Genomic DNA, 15,993 nt, shown 5'->3' with positions numbered 1-15,993 from the left:
GCAGAAATTCTCAGAGAGGCACCAGTTTCTGAGGGCTTAAGACAAGTTCTAATCAATGATGGAGCCAATTTCAAATTTACTGCCTTTAGTCCCTCTCCTTCACCAATCTGCTAGAGGCTGCTCCCAAAGTTAGCAGATCAGCCATTCCTCCCCTAATATTTTTGCCTTCCAATCCCTAAAGAAACATGGATTTAATTCAGTGGTGCACTATCAGGACAATAACATCTAGCAAGTGTGTGAGAGAACAGCAGGAGGTGATAACTTCTTATCACTGAAAGATTTGGCACAACTTCTTTATTGGGTCTCTCAATTTTATTTCCCACTTTACCCCCAAACCAGAGAAATTAGGGGGTGGAGGGAGGAAGGGAGGAAGGATATAAGGCTAGAATTTTCTTCAGCACCAGGTTCTGGAGGCGGTTGAAGATGGTTCCTTGTTCCTGTTTCTTTGTGGGTTTCTCTAATAAATTCCTTTACAATGTACAAATGCATAAAAATGTATAAAAAATAAAACCTTTCCTTTACACATGTGTTGGAGGATTTAGTGAGCAACTATCTACATATTTTTCTCTTTCACAGCTTCCTGAAGGATACTGGAATACCTCAAAATTCCAGCCCTTCCTAACTTCCCTGCCACCTCTCTATATGCATAAGGTCAACTTACGAAGTTGAGTGAAACACATATGTGCCTACCTTGTCCAGAAGACAAGCTAGAAATATTTGTTTGCTATGGTTGTTGGGTTTTTTAAAATAATCAGATCTATTTCCTTGCAATATTTGCCCCTTCTAATTTTTCTTTATCCCACTAGTTGGGATGTTATGTGATCATGCTTGTTGACATTTTAACATCTTGTACTGTTTGCCTCCATCTCTCTAACTCTGCTTGCCTTGTTTACCTGTTAACTTCATGGCCTGGAGAGCTACTGCTATCTTTTCTTTTGCTATTCATGCATCTTTTTGCTTCACTGAGCCTTGTGAATGGAGACTCTGAGAGAATATATTGTAATAAATACCCCTTCCCTAATGCTACGCTCCTGCTGACTGCAGCTCTAATCTTCTGCTAGAGTGACTGACTCATAACTTATCCATTCTACTGACTGAACATCCTACTTGCCAGTCACTACTCTACTGCTCAAAATCACAGCCACCTGCCATTCACCAGATCTTCTTTTCACATTACCAAAACTCCAGTCTCTTGTCCCAGCTGCTTTCATTTCCACACTGACTCACACCTCTACTTGGTAGTCTCAGCGCTTTAATGGTTTCCACCCATTCTAATAATTCCCCACTCAAATCCATTTCCCATATCCACAGCTCTCCTGCTTCTTTATGAATTTTAGTTTCCTGTCATTAATCCCCAGCTCTCCACATGGTACAAGGACCTCTGTTTGGTCCTAATACCTGCTGGTCCCCATCTCATGGCACAAGTTAAATACTACAGCAGGGAGCTGATATGTTATTGCACTGTAAGCACCTAACAGAACAAAGTCCCAAGCCACAGTGGAAAAATGTAATCAATATAATCAACACATCATAACATTTGCTATGTGGTTTCAGACCTTTCACAATGAACCATGCTATTCTGTATTAAAACTGTGGTTGAGCAGCCATAACAGTACTGTAATGTATGTAAAGGGTAGATTTGGTTTTCTCTTTCTCTTCACATATAAAAATTTAAAACAGTAATTTGTACCTGCTCAAATAGATATTCAGTAAGAATGATCCAATGGTTCTTTTATACTATTTTACATGCTCATTTGCAAAAACCTTCTATTGCATATGTTATAAATGAAAAATTGCATTTATTTAGAAGCAACAGAAAAGAGATTCTGTACATGAGAACTGAGATTCTGCACATAAGCTTCTACACAAAAGGTCTTTAGCACAGATGGGCACATTCTAAATATACTTTAGATGGATGATATGTCACGTTAGAACAGACAAGGTTGAAGAGATGTCTGCAGGGACACAGCCCCAGGAAAAAGTAGGGATTAGCTTGTCAATAAGGATGTAAACAGACTGCTCTGAGGCAGCCTCATTTCTGACATTAGAGAATCTTAAATGGTTTGTTGGCGAAGAGCTTGTGCAAAACTGGGGCAGGCTGTCAGCACGAAATCTATTCATTCCAGTTTTTCAATAGTTACTGCCTGTCAGGCAAAGACTCTACAACATTACAGGGTTAAAAAACCCAGTTTTACATAAGCATACAACAAGAAACCCAAATGTAATTCATCAGAGAAAGTTATATTTGATATTGTATAAAGCAGACTTAGCTAAATATAGACATCATGTGAATATCAACTACATTTATAGGAGACCATATCTTCAAATAGGTATATGAGCAGCATCTGCATTTATCTGAGCTACTAGAACTTCTGCAACAAACTGTTAAATGGGTTTAACATGCAAAAGCAACCATATATTTAAAAACAAACAAGGAAAAAAAAGGCAGACCTTGATTTTTTGAATGAAAATAATCTGCTCTTAAGGTATTTTGTGAAATACTGTGGTATGAAATGATTTAAAGAAGCATAGTAGGCAAAGCAGTGATATAAAGAAATACTGCTAATCTGGAAGAGTCTGCCAAGTGTTAAATCCCACTGAACAAACACTGGGCTGGTGCATATGGGCAGGAGACAATTAATGCCTTGATATAACTCCACCTTCCCCTTGCTGTAATTTGGTAAGTGGCTTCTGTGTTCACTCGGCCTTCCCAAGTTCTGCTCTGCTCTTAAAATACCAGAAGTCATAATACACACTATTTCACTGCTGAATAGCAATGGTTGAACAAAACTAGTATCAGTTGATCCAGTCATACAGATCATAATCACCAACATGACAGCACCTCTTTGTCAAGAACATTCTTCTGCTACCAAGACTAGCAACCTACTAAATAACAGAATCACAGAATGGTTAAGGTTGTGAGGGACCTTAAATCATAGAATTATAGAATTTCTTCTCCTTGCCCCAAACTTTAACAAAAGAACTTGCAAGAGGTATTTTCTCTCTTCTTATTTTACCAGAGGGAAAAAAGTATCAGTCCAAATTAAAGGCAAACTATTATTTAATATACTAGCACAAACTTCTGCAGTGTTTTCAACCTATCAGTGACACTAATTCCTGAGTAGTTACACTCTTCATATGGACTGTAAAACTGCAAAAACAGAGTATCAGCCTGCATATGGACATGCAATTGAGTTTTGTATTTTGTTTCTCTAAAGATAACTAAAGAGCATTTTCAAAGATATCTTTTCCAACAATCATGTCTTACCTGCATTATCAGTTGTGAACGTAGGTATTCTTCAATGTTTGCTGTTTGATACACCTTTGCCATAACTATTGTTTTTTCCAAAGGCTCTCATGCTTTCTCCAGTCTCTGGCTGTAATCTTACATTCGGTACAGTAAAAATAGAAGACACTGTAAAAAAGAGTGTCAGTTCAGAAACTTTAGTTTCTTTTTGCAGTAAAAGCAGTAATTTAAAAATAATTAGTACATATGGCAAACACAACACATTAAATACATATGCTTCCTATTTCTGCCAGTAAGCACTGCACAGAATCTGAATGGAAAGAAGCTGAATGCATTATGATGGAAATTGTATGGGGCAAACATTCTTAGCTGCATGCATCTTCAAAAAAAACTGTTTCCAGATTGTGTGTGTTTATTTCTGCTCTACACCACCATGCAATTAATAACTTCTGCTTTCAAATTTCTGCTGGGAGAACTCAGAAATAAGAAGGTAAAACATGCAGCAAGGTTTTTCAATAATTTGATATCACATATTACATCTTCAGACTATTGATATCAGTAGAACTGAACTATCTTGTTTGACTTTCTTTTTTGAATTAGCAAAGACAACTAAGCTTGTTAAAAATATCCCAGCAACTCAAAAATCTTTTATGTGATGCAATCCCCTTTTGCATAAGCTAGAAAAACCTTGACAACTTCAATGTCACACCAGGCAACGAGTTATTAGGAGACATGATGATAATAATCACAGCAGTCCAAATATGCAAATGATTAAGAACTAACATATTGGTAATATGAAAACTCATTTTTACCTAGGATGCCTAAATCTGATGGGGAAAAATCAATGGCTTTTAATAACTTCTGAAAACAAACATCCATAGAACAATATCCTCACGAGAGTTGCCACTGCATGATTCCATAGGGAAATGCTAAAGAACTAATCAGGGCCATAAGAGTTTTCTTTTTGCACTAACAACTGGCATACCTATAAGTTTCTGGAACTACTTTTTTCATCTATATGTCTTTAAAAGGCCTGGCTATTGCTTTAGGCACAGACCTTCCCACTGTAGTTTGACATCTCAATTTGCATTTCTTATTCTGCTATCCTTGGTTACACACATTGTTAAGGACAGATATTTTATGCAAATAAATGAATATGAGCTCTCAAATACAAAAGCAGAAAAGTGGGAGGAATGATTTTTAAAAATAGAAAATAACAAGTACACATATTTAGTAAAAAGGATTAATCTATGGATTACTGCTCAATTTTCAGATGAATGAAAGCTATGCTGCATCATAAATTGCACTGTATCCCTACACAAGGTGTTTTTAGCAGAACTGCATTGCTCCTACCTTTTTAATGTACTATTTTCAAAAACTGGAAGTGGCTACCTTTTAGACAGAACTAATCTGAAAATTGCACTTCCAACCCAACTGAAATTATGCCTTGACTTGAAACTAAACCAAGTAAGAAAAGCAAAATTGTGCTTCTCTCATAAACTAACTTTGCATACGTTTTTAAAATAAACCCCAATAAAAAAATGTACTACAAAGTATTACATAGAATATAAATACATAGTGGTAAAGATCAAAACCAGAATAGAAAGTCAAACACTTCATTTTTACTTTTTTGTTGTAGGCTGAGTCACCATACTTTTGTGAAATATTGTGATTCCAAAGAAACAATTTTCTGATGGAAAATAATTTGACTGATTCATCCCATTTGCTTTTCTACCTACATATGAATCTTTCCCTTGTTTTAAGTGCTAAATCCCAAAATTTACAATTCAGCATTAGACAAAAATATATTCCGTGATGAATATTACTCACTACAGAGATTTGCTAAATCATTGGTAGTGTCCAAATTAGAAAGCACTAATTTTGTTTCTACATAAAGGCTCAATATGTTTATAATTATATTTAATTAACTATCAATAGTGTTTCTTGATGTAAAGTATTAGCAAAGAGAACTAGAATCACAAAAACTGGTAATTTCACTACACAGTAAATATTTCCCAACTCTCCAAAGTATATGACTCCTTTGTTTTGTAAATATGTTTACAAGTATATCCAAGTCATACTAAATAGAAACGATTGTAGTATTTGATACTGGGATTGTCCTTTCTTGCATCTGGATTTATGCTTCATAATGATTATCTCCTAGACACAGAAATAGTCTTTCTGTAACTCAAAATTTTACTGGAGGCATTTAGAAGAACCTTGCTTTAAAATATAATGATTTTTCATCTTTATTCTCCCCCCTTCAAAAGGTTTCACTGCTCCTGATGTTTAACGTTATGCAAAGACGTGTTTCTGCCAATGAATATCGCCTTATGGTTATGCTTCTGCAAATAACCTGCTGTGAGCTGATAAAAGGATTAATGCAGCCAAAATTCTTAATCTGTGAAATTACAAATTAAATTCTCATATTAAAAATACCACCCTGAGGTATTTTTTGTGGTTTTAATTCCCCTCTGGTGTTCTGCATACATTGTGCTTGTTAATGACTAGGACAAGACTGTCTCTGTTGGCAGCCTGCTGCAGAGTGATAATGTGTAGGCATTTACTTCACTGATAGAACTGGATTTAACCACTGACTGATAAACTAAGTGGCAAGTGGGTAATAAGTCCATATTAACAGAAAAGTGCTACTGCAGAATTCAGAATTCAAAATCCTGGCTAGAATAAATCACACAGTCATAAGGATTGAGATGTCACCACTGCAGAGTGATTTTTGTTTTCCATTTGGTGGAAATTGGATAAATTAACTGGCATTCTTGATGTTTCATTAATCCTGAAGAAAAGAATCTCTGCATCAGTTTCTGCAAAGGCAGACTTTTAACAGCAGCTGCCTTAAGTTACACTGAGCATTAAAATTTTCTGCTTATCAAGTACCACAGTCAGCAAACTGAGTGGTGGGTCACCATGGCAGAGAAGGAAATGGCAATCTTTTTGCAGAGCCAGAACACAGTCTATGATAGTGATGGACAGAAATTATTGGTGATATTTTGGTTTTAATCTTCATATTCTAAAAGTGGGAGAGTGCCCTTCAGAGCAGAGCTGGGAGTAGGTACTTGGACAGCCAAGCCACAGAACCAGCTCAAAATGTGACTACTACAGCTGTTGAGGATGGAAAAGATAAACTTTAGGAAGACAAAAATTTTTGTACTGACACCACTGTAAACAGATTCTCCTGTGGATGAATATTCAGAGAGCTTAGGTCTTAGAAGCAAACTTTTAAATCAGCCATAGTTACACACATGTGTTCCACTGTTGCATCTCTGAACCTTCTGCCTTAAGGTACTGGATATAGATCTTTTGCTAATGGATGCATGTTTGGAAACAGAAAAGAACATACAATTCTGTAAGGCAAGCATGTGTCTCTTCACCATACTGAGCTAAAGCAAAATGCTGACTGTTATTCCCTTGTGAAACCTTTTTATAATAGAATATTCTCTGAATAAAAAATATCATTCATGATACTGTTTTTTTCCCTAGAATAAATAGTTGTGTGCTTTTAACACTGAAAAACAACATGCAGCCATACAATATAAATTATTTTAAATTACTAAAAAGATAATTGACAGCATACATGATGATAGGAACATTTCTGCCAAGTCAACTGGAATGCATTCTGTTTAATAAAAGAAGCAAAAGAATATATGAAAATAGCAAAAGCATTCTTAGTTAAGAATATAATCTGCCATCCTCTTCGTACTGTTAATGCAGCAAATTAACTGATTGTTTACTTTGTGTTACCCGAGACTTCTGAATGACGAGTCCTTTCTTAAAGGTTACTGTAATAACACACAGAGATTCTGTGAATCAAACACAGCTGGATTTTTATCCTGTGTGCTGCAGCTAGTTAATAAGTACAGTACGTTATAAGTGAAAAGCACTAAATATGTAAATTGCATTTTTCCTTTTGCTTTATGACAATTCAGAGAATTCTATTGGCTCCACACATAATCAAATACAAAGATAGCAGGCTGCAGACTGCAGAGCAGAGATAGCAAAAAAAAAAAGAATCCATTTTGTCCTGTGTCAAGCTAACTATGTAATTTCAATCTACACAATTGCAGTCACATATTTTGTGTGTGGCTGTGTGTGTCCACGAGGCTGTCTGTATGTGGGGGTTAGCATACACACATGCACCTGCCTGAACTAGAATCTTTGTTTCTAATCCATTTGGGGGTGGTTATACTCACTATCAGTTAACTCCCATAGCCGTGGGGGCAGATCACTGAAGTACTCATGGCTCAGAGCTGCCTGTGCTGACAATCTGTTCTTTGGGAAACACTGGAGTAGTTTGGAAGCTAGATCTTCTGCATGGTTCACACAGCTCAGCCTGAAACACAAACAAGAAGGTTTTTCTGGAAAACAGTATCATTATTCTGTTTATTAATTCCATCTCCAGCCAGCACAGTTGAAACACCAAGTCTTAATAGCCAGGAGTGCTACCAGGAAAAGTGTTCCTCATGTTAGGGAGTTGATTAATTATTTCTGTATTGACAGCTCAAAATTCATACAAATTTTACAACTACAGAGCATATAATACACCATATCACATATGCCCTGCCAAGTATGCTAAAGCATTATGAGCAACAGCCTCTTGAAAGCAACTGTTTTGATTCATCCATTTACATTTTATTGAGGATACTGACAAACTGAAAATTTACAGTGCTGGAAACAAATGCGTATTACCTTCTGAACACATGAAATCCAAGCTTAAATAACAGCAACGTTCACACAACTTTGAGAAGTATCACATTTTAAAATCCAGTGATGCTTAACATGAAACACATCCATCATGTTTTACAAAGATATTTGTCTTTCAGGAGGTACTGACTTCTTATTTGTTCATATATTCATATGGCAGGGAACTGACTCCTTATTAAGTGTTAATGTAATGCAAACATTAAATTTAAGTGAGTTATCTCTTCTAAGCTGCCTACAGAAACTTAGAAAACTTACTGTTTCACTGGGAGCTAAATCCTTGGGAATATTATAAGAAAATATAATCTAGAAAGTGATAGACTTGAAGTGGAGACAGCAAACTGGTAATCAGCAAGATGTGGCCTGTGTCTATTAAGCTACAGATGCCTCCTAAATTTCCAAAGCCAACAAGATTTTTGTAATATGCGTAAAAAAAAAAAAAACGTGTTGAATCTTGTTGACATCGTGTTGCTATTATTACTAGGAAACTTCATAAATTCAACCATGCCTTTGCTCAGTAAAGATGTCTCACTGGGTAAATGCCAAATTCTATAAAAGGTTTTTTCAATGTTTCTCAAAAACAGTAGATAGTAGACTGCAGTCCAAAATAACTCAGCATTTGAAAAAGATTATGTTTCCTCTAAAATCAATAATCCTACAGCATGTTTCATGCAAATATTCTTTTTTTTTCAACTCAAGCTGACTTTCAAGAAAAAAATTCAAGAACATGGATGAAGCAGCATTACATTTTTATTGGGTTGACATGGCATGGTTTATATGAAACAGTATAGCCACAGGTGAAAACTGCCTCTCCAACAAAGAACAGACAATGCTGAAAACACTAAATAAATAAAACAGGTTACTACAGTGAGAAATTTAAGTTAAAAATGTCATAGACACAACTTTTGGTCCATGTCCATACCACCATCAGTATGAAAAATCCCCCTAATTTTAGGTATGAATTTTAAATTAAAAAAAAAAAAGTCAAAAGCATCTATCCTAAATTATGTACTGGCATATGTATGATATGCTGATATCTGCAATCATTCAAAAAGTATGCCACTGGCTGTCTTTTTAATTTCTAGCAACTATGTGCTAGACTAAATTTGAATACTGAGCCTATCTGATCTCTTCTTGAGAACTGCAGGATATATGTCCAGAAAGTACTCAGGGATGAATTGCTTAGGAGTGCTGACCACTTTAAGACATTGTAGCTCATCACTTATAATCTTACTGAATTCCCAGGATCAGGTTTCAAAATTGCTATTTCAGGTTAAACAGGTGCTGAACTCCAATGTTTCTGATGGGTATGTTTTTTTCTGTTTTCATTTTCAGTTTGTGACAAAAGAAAAACACCATGAATGAAAGACTCATTGCTTATAAATTACATTATAATTTAGAATAATTTCAGACTATTTAAACTACAAGATTGTTGAAAATGTTCAGTACACTTTTGTGAAAATTACAGATAATTTCATTACAGAACACAGCAAAATACCAAGACAATATGTTTTTATTAACAAAGAAAAGGAAAAGGAGTGGCAAATATTCAGGGAGGATTGGTATTAATTCTTCTACACATCCAAAATTTCCACAGAATGGTGATTATCTTGAGTCTGTGAGCCCTGAGTCTTAATGCCTCCTGCACCAATTAATCATTCAGAGCTTCACCACTTCACCAATGGAATTTTTCCCTACAGAGGTAGCTGCAAGATTTTAGGAACTATAGTAAACCTGCACTGTCTTGAATGAGAACTACTGTTAATTCAGAAAAAGGCAGTCACTTAAGTAGTGAAATATTACCCCCCAATATAAGAATTACACCATTCTTTAGCTGATCCATACATATAGTGGAGATGCTAATTAGCTAAGGCAAAGCAAAGCCAAAGGAAATAACATTCAAACATCAAGAGATTCCGACTTGCAGGTGAAATTTTGGATGCCATCTGCAGCTCTCCAAACAGAGTGATGCTGACATTTTGACTGCATTAATGGTCACCAGTGTACCTGGCATATTGCTAAGATCTTCTTGCAAGAAATTCAGAAAAACTAATATAAATTGAACAGGCTTTGAATAGGAAGAGTTTAGAAAGCCAGTCACCTTCCCAGTTTAAACAAAAAAAAAAACAAAACATATTTACTGAAATCAGTTGAGAAACCAAAGATAAACATCAAATAATCATTTAATATAATATAAATCTAATAAAAATATCTAGGGCTGCAAAACAATCACATCAAGTAATTAAATAATTATGAATAAATCAGTCATAATTAGAACCAGTTTTCTAATTAATAAATAGATAGAAGACTAAATTCCTAGTACAGTCTGCAAAAATAGTTCAATCTGCTATAATTATTAGATCTATCTTCCCTGATCACATTCTAAGTAGTGCTGGGGGTGTTGGGTTGGTGTAAGTTGTTTGCCAGTGCTTTGAAGATTCCAGTTGCTACATTATTAGCATTATGTTTCCAAGCATTTATAGATTTCAAACTCAGAAGGGACCATAACGATCAAGTGTCACCTCTTGTGTAATACAGGCCAAAGATCATCTGAGTAACTCATGGATCAAATCACCACTTTCCCCTACCTCAGCTGTATCTTTACAGTTCTACATTAAAATTCTAATTTTGTTTATGGAGCTTTGCCCAGCAATGAAAAAATTCTTCTCCAAAACTCATGTCTTCCACAAAGGTCACTTCTGGAAATCAGAGGCCACTGCAAAAGGCACTTGCATGTGGGCTCCTAAGGTTGTCAGTATTAAAAGCCAATGCCTTAATGGAATGCATGACTAATTTTGCTGCTTTGTTTAAAGACAAGCTATTCTTTACATATGAAAAATATACTGTATGATCATGTATTAAAATTACATCTGCTACATCAGAGTTGTTTGGCAAACCCTATTTAGTGCATAACCTCAGTGGTTGGAACATTGGAATGATTGCTTTGTTTCTCTCCTTTTTTTTCTTATTTTTGACAATATTCTCTTTAAAATACCCTCCTTAAAACATTAACAATTTATCTGATTTAATTTGAAATCTTATTCCTCAATAGATACAAAGGCTAAATTTTCTGATGGGGCTCAGTAGTTAAATACCTAATACAGAAGTTAACAAAAAGAACTGAAGAAGAAAAAGATTTAATTTTTAAATACACCTCTTTCAGTACGAGACAGGATGGAATTTCATACAATATGGCTTTGTGTCTAAAACATAATAGCATGTTTTGTCTCACAGCAGTTGGGCCATATAGGAACTTGGCATGCATGATATGGCAAGTCTCAATATTCACGCTTCACTTACTGTCACACTAATCACTGAGGAATAGTTACTAGCCATGACAGCATACATACTTTCAGAAAATGTGGTGTACAGCAGAATACAGAGAAACCTTTGGCAATGAGCATTAAATAATATGTAGATATTGTTTTGAGAAATACTGGGAATATTTTTACACACCTACTCTGATGACATTTCTGAAACACATTGATTTTCAATTTAATTCCAAATGCTATACATAACCTTGGTTCAAGAAAAAACAAACACCATATGAACCTGTCTCACTTGAAATATATATGAATTTGACTAGACTTGAGCAGGTGTAAATCTCATTGGATTACAAGAATTTGATTTAATTTCAGAAAACAGGCTTACATGTCTTTCTACTGCAGAGGAAGGTCAGTATTTGGTCAAGCAGAACATGACTAAGATCACTGAAGTTTGGTTTAAGCTCTTAAGAAAAAAAAATTTTGGGGCATGTGCAGTGAACTTCTGAACTTGGGGTGATTTGCTTTTTAATGCAATGAAGAAGTCAGTTCAAATTCACATTAATAATTAAGACAAATGGGCATTAAAACAAATGGAGATAATATGCTGTCTATATGCTCCTAGCAGCATGAGGTAAATACTTCCCAAAGCAAAAATCGTTTACTGTGCACATTTTCCATGTGAAGATATGATTCTTGCAGTGCATCATTAATTCATTTCTCAACTACTATTTATAGCATGGCCTAGAGGAGTCAGGCACCTAATTCCCTTTGGAAATTTCAGCTCTTTCTTTATTCTAAGCAAGCTCCAGCAACCTGAAGGACAAAACCACAGTTAACCTGAACATGTAGCAGAGCTTAAAGTTTAATGGTATGAAGAGAACTAACAAATTGGTGTGAATAGGGCAGGCCAGGTAGCAGCCCTCACAGCTCATTTCACAGAGGATGCTCTGCTCCCTTCAACAACAGGGCTCCTGTACAGTCCCTCTGCTGCCTCACCTCCCAGGGCACTGCCACTGTGGTTGCATTCCCCATTTTCACCCAAGGCTGCTTAAGGACAGCAGCCTTTTCCCCTCATGCCAGGATTTAGCCTCTCCTGAGCTCTGTACAAAACCATACAGCACTATGCATTGTAGTTAATATTTACTTTGCAAACGCATTGTCCTCTAACCAGCTGATACAACAACGCCCACGTGTGCCTTGATAGTTTATACCTCTGAATCTCCACGTGGTCCTAGTAGCAGCAGCTATGTGAAACACGAATCAGAGCAGGCCCTTCTTGAGCAGCATTTCCTCTTTACGAGGCTCCAGCAGCCTTTCTGTTGTTACCACCATGCAGAGAACACCTACTGTCTTCAAAGAGCCGACGTGCCAGCTCCAGCGTGCAGGAGCCGCTTCCCTAATGGGCCTGGTGTGCCTCCACGGAGCTTTTGTAGGGTTTATTTCGCCATCAAGAAACCACCACAACAAGTGAATGCAAGTTTTGATGCCAGGCTTTTAGCTTTTGATACAGATGAAGGCATAAAGGAGTACATCAAGATGAGAATGTAACAGAGTAAAGATGTTACCATTTTTTCAGTGTTTTACACAAAGGGTATTGAGGACTAAAACTGATGAACAAAGAAAGACAAAATCATTTGAAGGCTCACTCAAGCAGTGTTTCACTTGCTGCTGATCAATCACAAAATACAGAATTTGCTCTACAGCACAATATAGAGGTACCTCAAGCCAAACTACAGAGTAAATAATACAATCAAACAGAGACAACGTGACATGTCAGTGTTGGGACTGTACCCCACACCTGCATAGGGCTGCCAACAGCAGTCCTGGGTTGTGCACTTTTTCTAGAAAAGAAAGACATGTCTCCAAACACCTGATGCTCCTTTTGCTCTTCCCAAGTTGAGATGTTGGCAACAGTTTAGACTCAGAAACACTGAGCTCTCTACGCATACAGGGTGGGAAAATCCAGTCTCCAGACTCCCTTAGCCATCACTTTAATTGTACATTTCTAGCTCAGTGCCTGAATAGAAGCAAGATTGCCACATTAGCACAATGACTCGCCCTTGGATGAGCTAGGCTGGGACAAAGCCTGCACTGGCTACAACATGTATAACACAGCTATACTGCTCCCAGTGTCTGTCCTTGCTCTGTGTTCCTGCACAACACTGCACACCACAGTCTTCAGGCCATGGTGATTTCCATGGTGGTGTATGATACAATCTCTTTGGAAATTTAAAAATTAGTTTGATCCCCTTTAATTATAGTACCATATTACAGCATCAGAAGTCTTATCCACTGAAGTACTGAAAAAGTGGTCAAAATATTTATTATTACAATAAAACCATGACAACCAGTGATAAGTATTCACTGATATGGAACAGAGATGGAAATAACAGCGTCAGTGTTTGATTCCCTGGCATTGCTGTTAATGTCGTTGTAGCAGAGGTCAGAGCCCCATTTGGAAACCTGTGGAGGGAAGTTCACTCAGTGCATTCCAGGAAGGTAATGATAACCCTGGCCTGTCTGAACAAATTCTCATTTGTCAGGTGCCCAGATGCCATGAGTCGGAAGGCAGCCAAGATGAATAGCAATTCATGAAAAAAGGGGAAGGTAACAAATGAAGGTTCTAACAATATAGACAACTAGGTTTTCTCTTTTAATTAATATAGATTTAACCCTAGGTATATAATGCCATATACTTGGTAAATTTTTAGAATAATTTACTGACCCAGTAGGTAAACCAAAATTATAGTTGCAGCTCCTGAACTTCTCAGAACAGAGAATTAAGAAGCTTAAACTGCTCATGAGTCAGATTAGGCTTCAGAGACTCAGTTTGGTCACACCTAAACTAGACAATGAAGTGATTCAACCTCTCAAGTCTATTCACTTTTGACAATAGCCATTATGCTCAATTACAACTTGATTATTTGTATGTGTCATCACCAAATGCAACTCAAGAAAAAAACTTAGATATGAGTCTATTTCTCCCTGACTCTTTTGCACTAGATTTGATGTCTTTTAGTGCCTGTTTCAGACTTATCACTGTATTTCTTCAACACAATGATGATTGTGATTTCCAGCTTGGAAGGTCTGCTTCATAGAGGAAGCAGAACATTACCACCATTACAGAACACACCACTTTTAAAAACTGAATTTGGTTGATCTGATGTTTAAAGGCTAAGCTGAAGGAGAACCAGTGAATGTACAACAGACCTAAAAGTATCCTGTGTTTATGAGAGCTACCTGGGCTAGCTCTTGCTCTGATGCCTCAGAATAAATATACTGAGCTATGAAACCTTCCAAAGAAACTCAGCACCAGCTATTGAGAGCTTTGCGCAGGAAGATTGCTTATACTGTTCATTGACAATACTGCAGATATTTTTCCTACTTGTTTCTTCCAATTCTGACACAGAATAAGGTTTACATATAACAACATGTGCTGGAGCATCAAATGAAGCAAGAAGCATGGAGTCTACATGATAGACACTAAAGTGAAGAAGAGTTTATTTAAACAGCAAACATACAATGTACATGCAGTGATAACATACCCTAAGCTATTGAGAATGTGATCACATAACTTCCTTTATTCCTAGGAATTCTGACATTGTATAGCCTAGGCAACATGACTGCTGGGTACAGTGTTTTGCTACTGTTTAAAACCAGAAGAAATTAAACTAGAAGAAGATTACCTTAAGTAGTCTTCATTATTTCACTCAGTTTTCAGCAGTTTCTCTTAGATATGGGTATTTCCCAGAAAAAGTATTTCCTAAGAAATTTTAATTAGAACATGCCTTATTATTTTGTCCCAGAAAGAATTTAGCAATTACTTCTTTTTGATTTTACATGCCACCACCAACCTATTTTAATTCTTTCAGCATCCCAATTAGCCCAGTATTAAAGATACTAATTATGGAAGACATGGTACATTACTTACACCACAACAGACCACTACTGAATATGCCAGATTCATAGTTTACTGGAAGATCTTTGCTCTAAGTGCAATTAATGAAGAAAAACAACACAGTGGTGACATCTAGTCAGAAGCTTTTGATTATTCTGAAATTCTTTAAAGGTTGTGAATCTTCTGATCAAGGTGAATGTTTTTTAAAAGCTGTCTGTGTGCACCTCAGAAAGTTGAACAGAATAACCTTGGAAAATAAACAGAGCTAAAAATAATTGCTAACACCCGAATCATTTTATGAGCTATTATTTCACCAGAAAATGGAGAAAATATAACTTTAATCCTGAACAAAACTCTTCAAGGTTTATGTTCTCTATAAACCTTTCACTGAGAACTGAAAATATAAGTTAGTAATGCAATAAATGCCCTAACAAATATATCAGATTTTTCACTTAATGCTTTTTACAGGCTTAAACCAAACTGAGTGAAAGAAAATCACCTTTTACAGTCTGACTCTTAAAGGAAGAATGCCTTTCTGTTATGCTTTTTAAAATAAGGCATGGTGAATTTATATCAACTTCAGTGAATCTTGGGGCATGATAAAAGGAAGAAAAATATAGCAGTGGAGTTAACATTCCATAGTATTCTTTCTTCACATATTTATTTCCTCACTGGCTGGACACAAGCTGAAAAAAAAAAAAAAAAAAAAGGAGGGAATAAACCCCCACCCCCCAACATAGAAATAGCTGAATTAAACCTTTGGCACACAATGCAGTCAAAGCTCTTGTGCTTTTCCTCATGCTACCCTTGACAACCTGAATTGCTTCTCTCCAAATAAATCCATGCAAAAGATATTCTGAAGAAAT

At 36.3% G+C, this 15,993-nt stretch overlaps 1 protein-coding gene across 6 annotated transcripts in view; it reads right to left on the bottom strand.

The window, feature by feature from the left end:
- CDK14 (cyclin dependent kinase 14) overlaps positions 1-15,993 on the bottom strand; it is a 341,412-nt gene that overhangs the window by 90,947 nt on the left and 234,472 nt on the right. For all 6 annotated transcript variants that reach the window (XM_064409653.1, XM_064409650.1, XM_064409676.1 and 3 more), the window contains 2 exons: positions 7,456-7,595; positions 3,269-3,415 (listed from right to left, as the gene is read on the bottom strand). In XM_064409653.1, the coding sequence (XP_064265723.1) occupies positions 3,300-3,415; positions 7,456-7,595 (256 nt within the window). In that variant the 3' untranslated portion in view covers positions 3,269-3,299. The remainder of the gene's footprint in view (positions 1-3,268; positions 3,416-7,455; positions 7,596-15,993) is intronic.

This window comes from Passer domesticus, chromosome 1 (assembly GCF_036417665.1).
Source record: "Passer domesticus isolate bPasDom1 chromosome 1, bPasDom1.hap1, whole genome shotgun sequence".
Taxonomy (NCBI): Eukaryota; Metazoa; Chordata; class Aves; order Passeriformes; family Passeridae; genus Passer; species Passer domesticus.
Note: the sequence above shows the minus strand (reverse complement) of the source record. Positions and strands in the feature narration are given on the sequence as shown.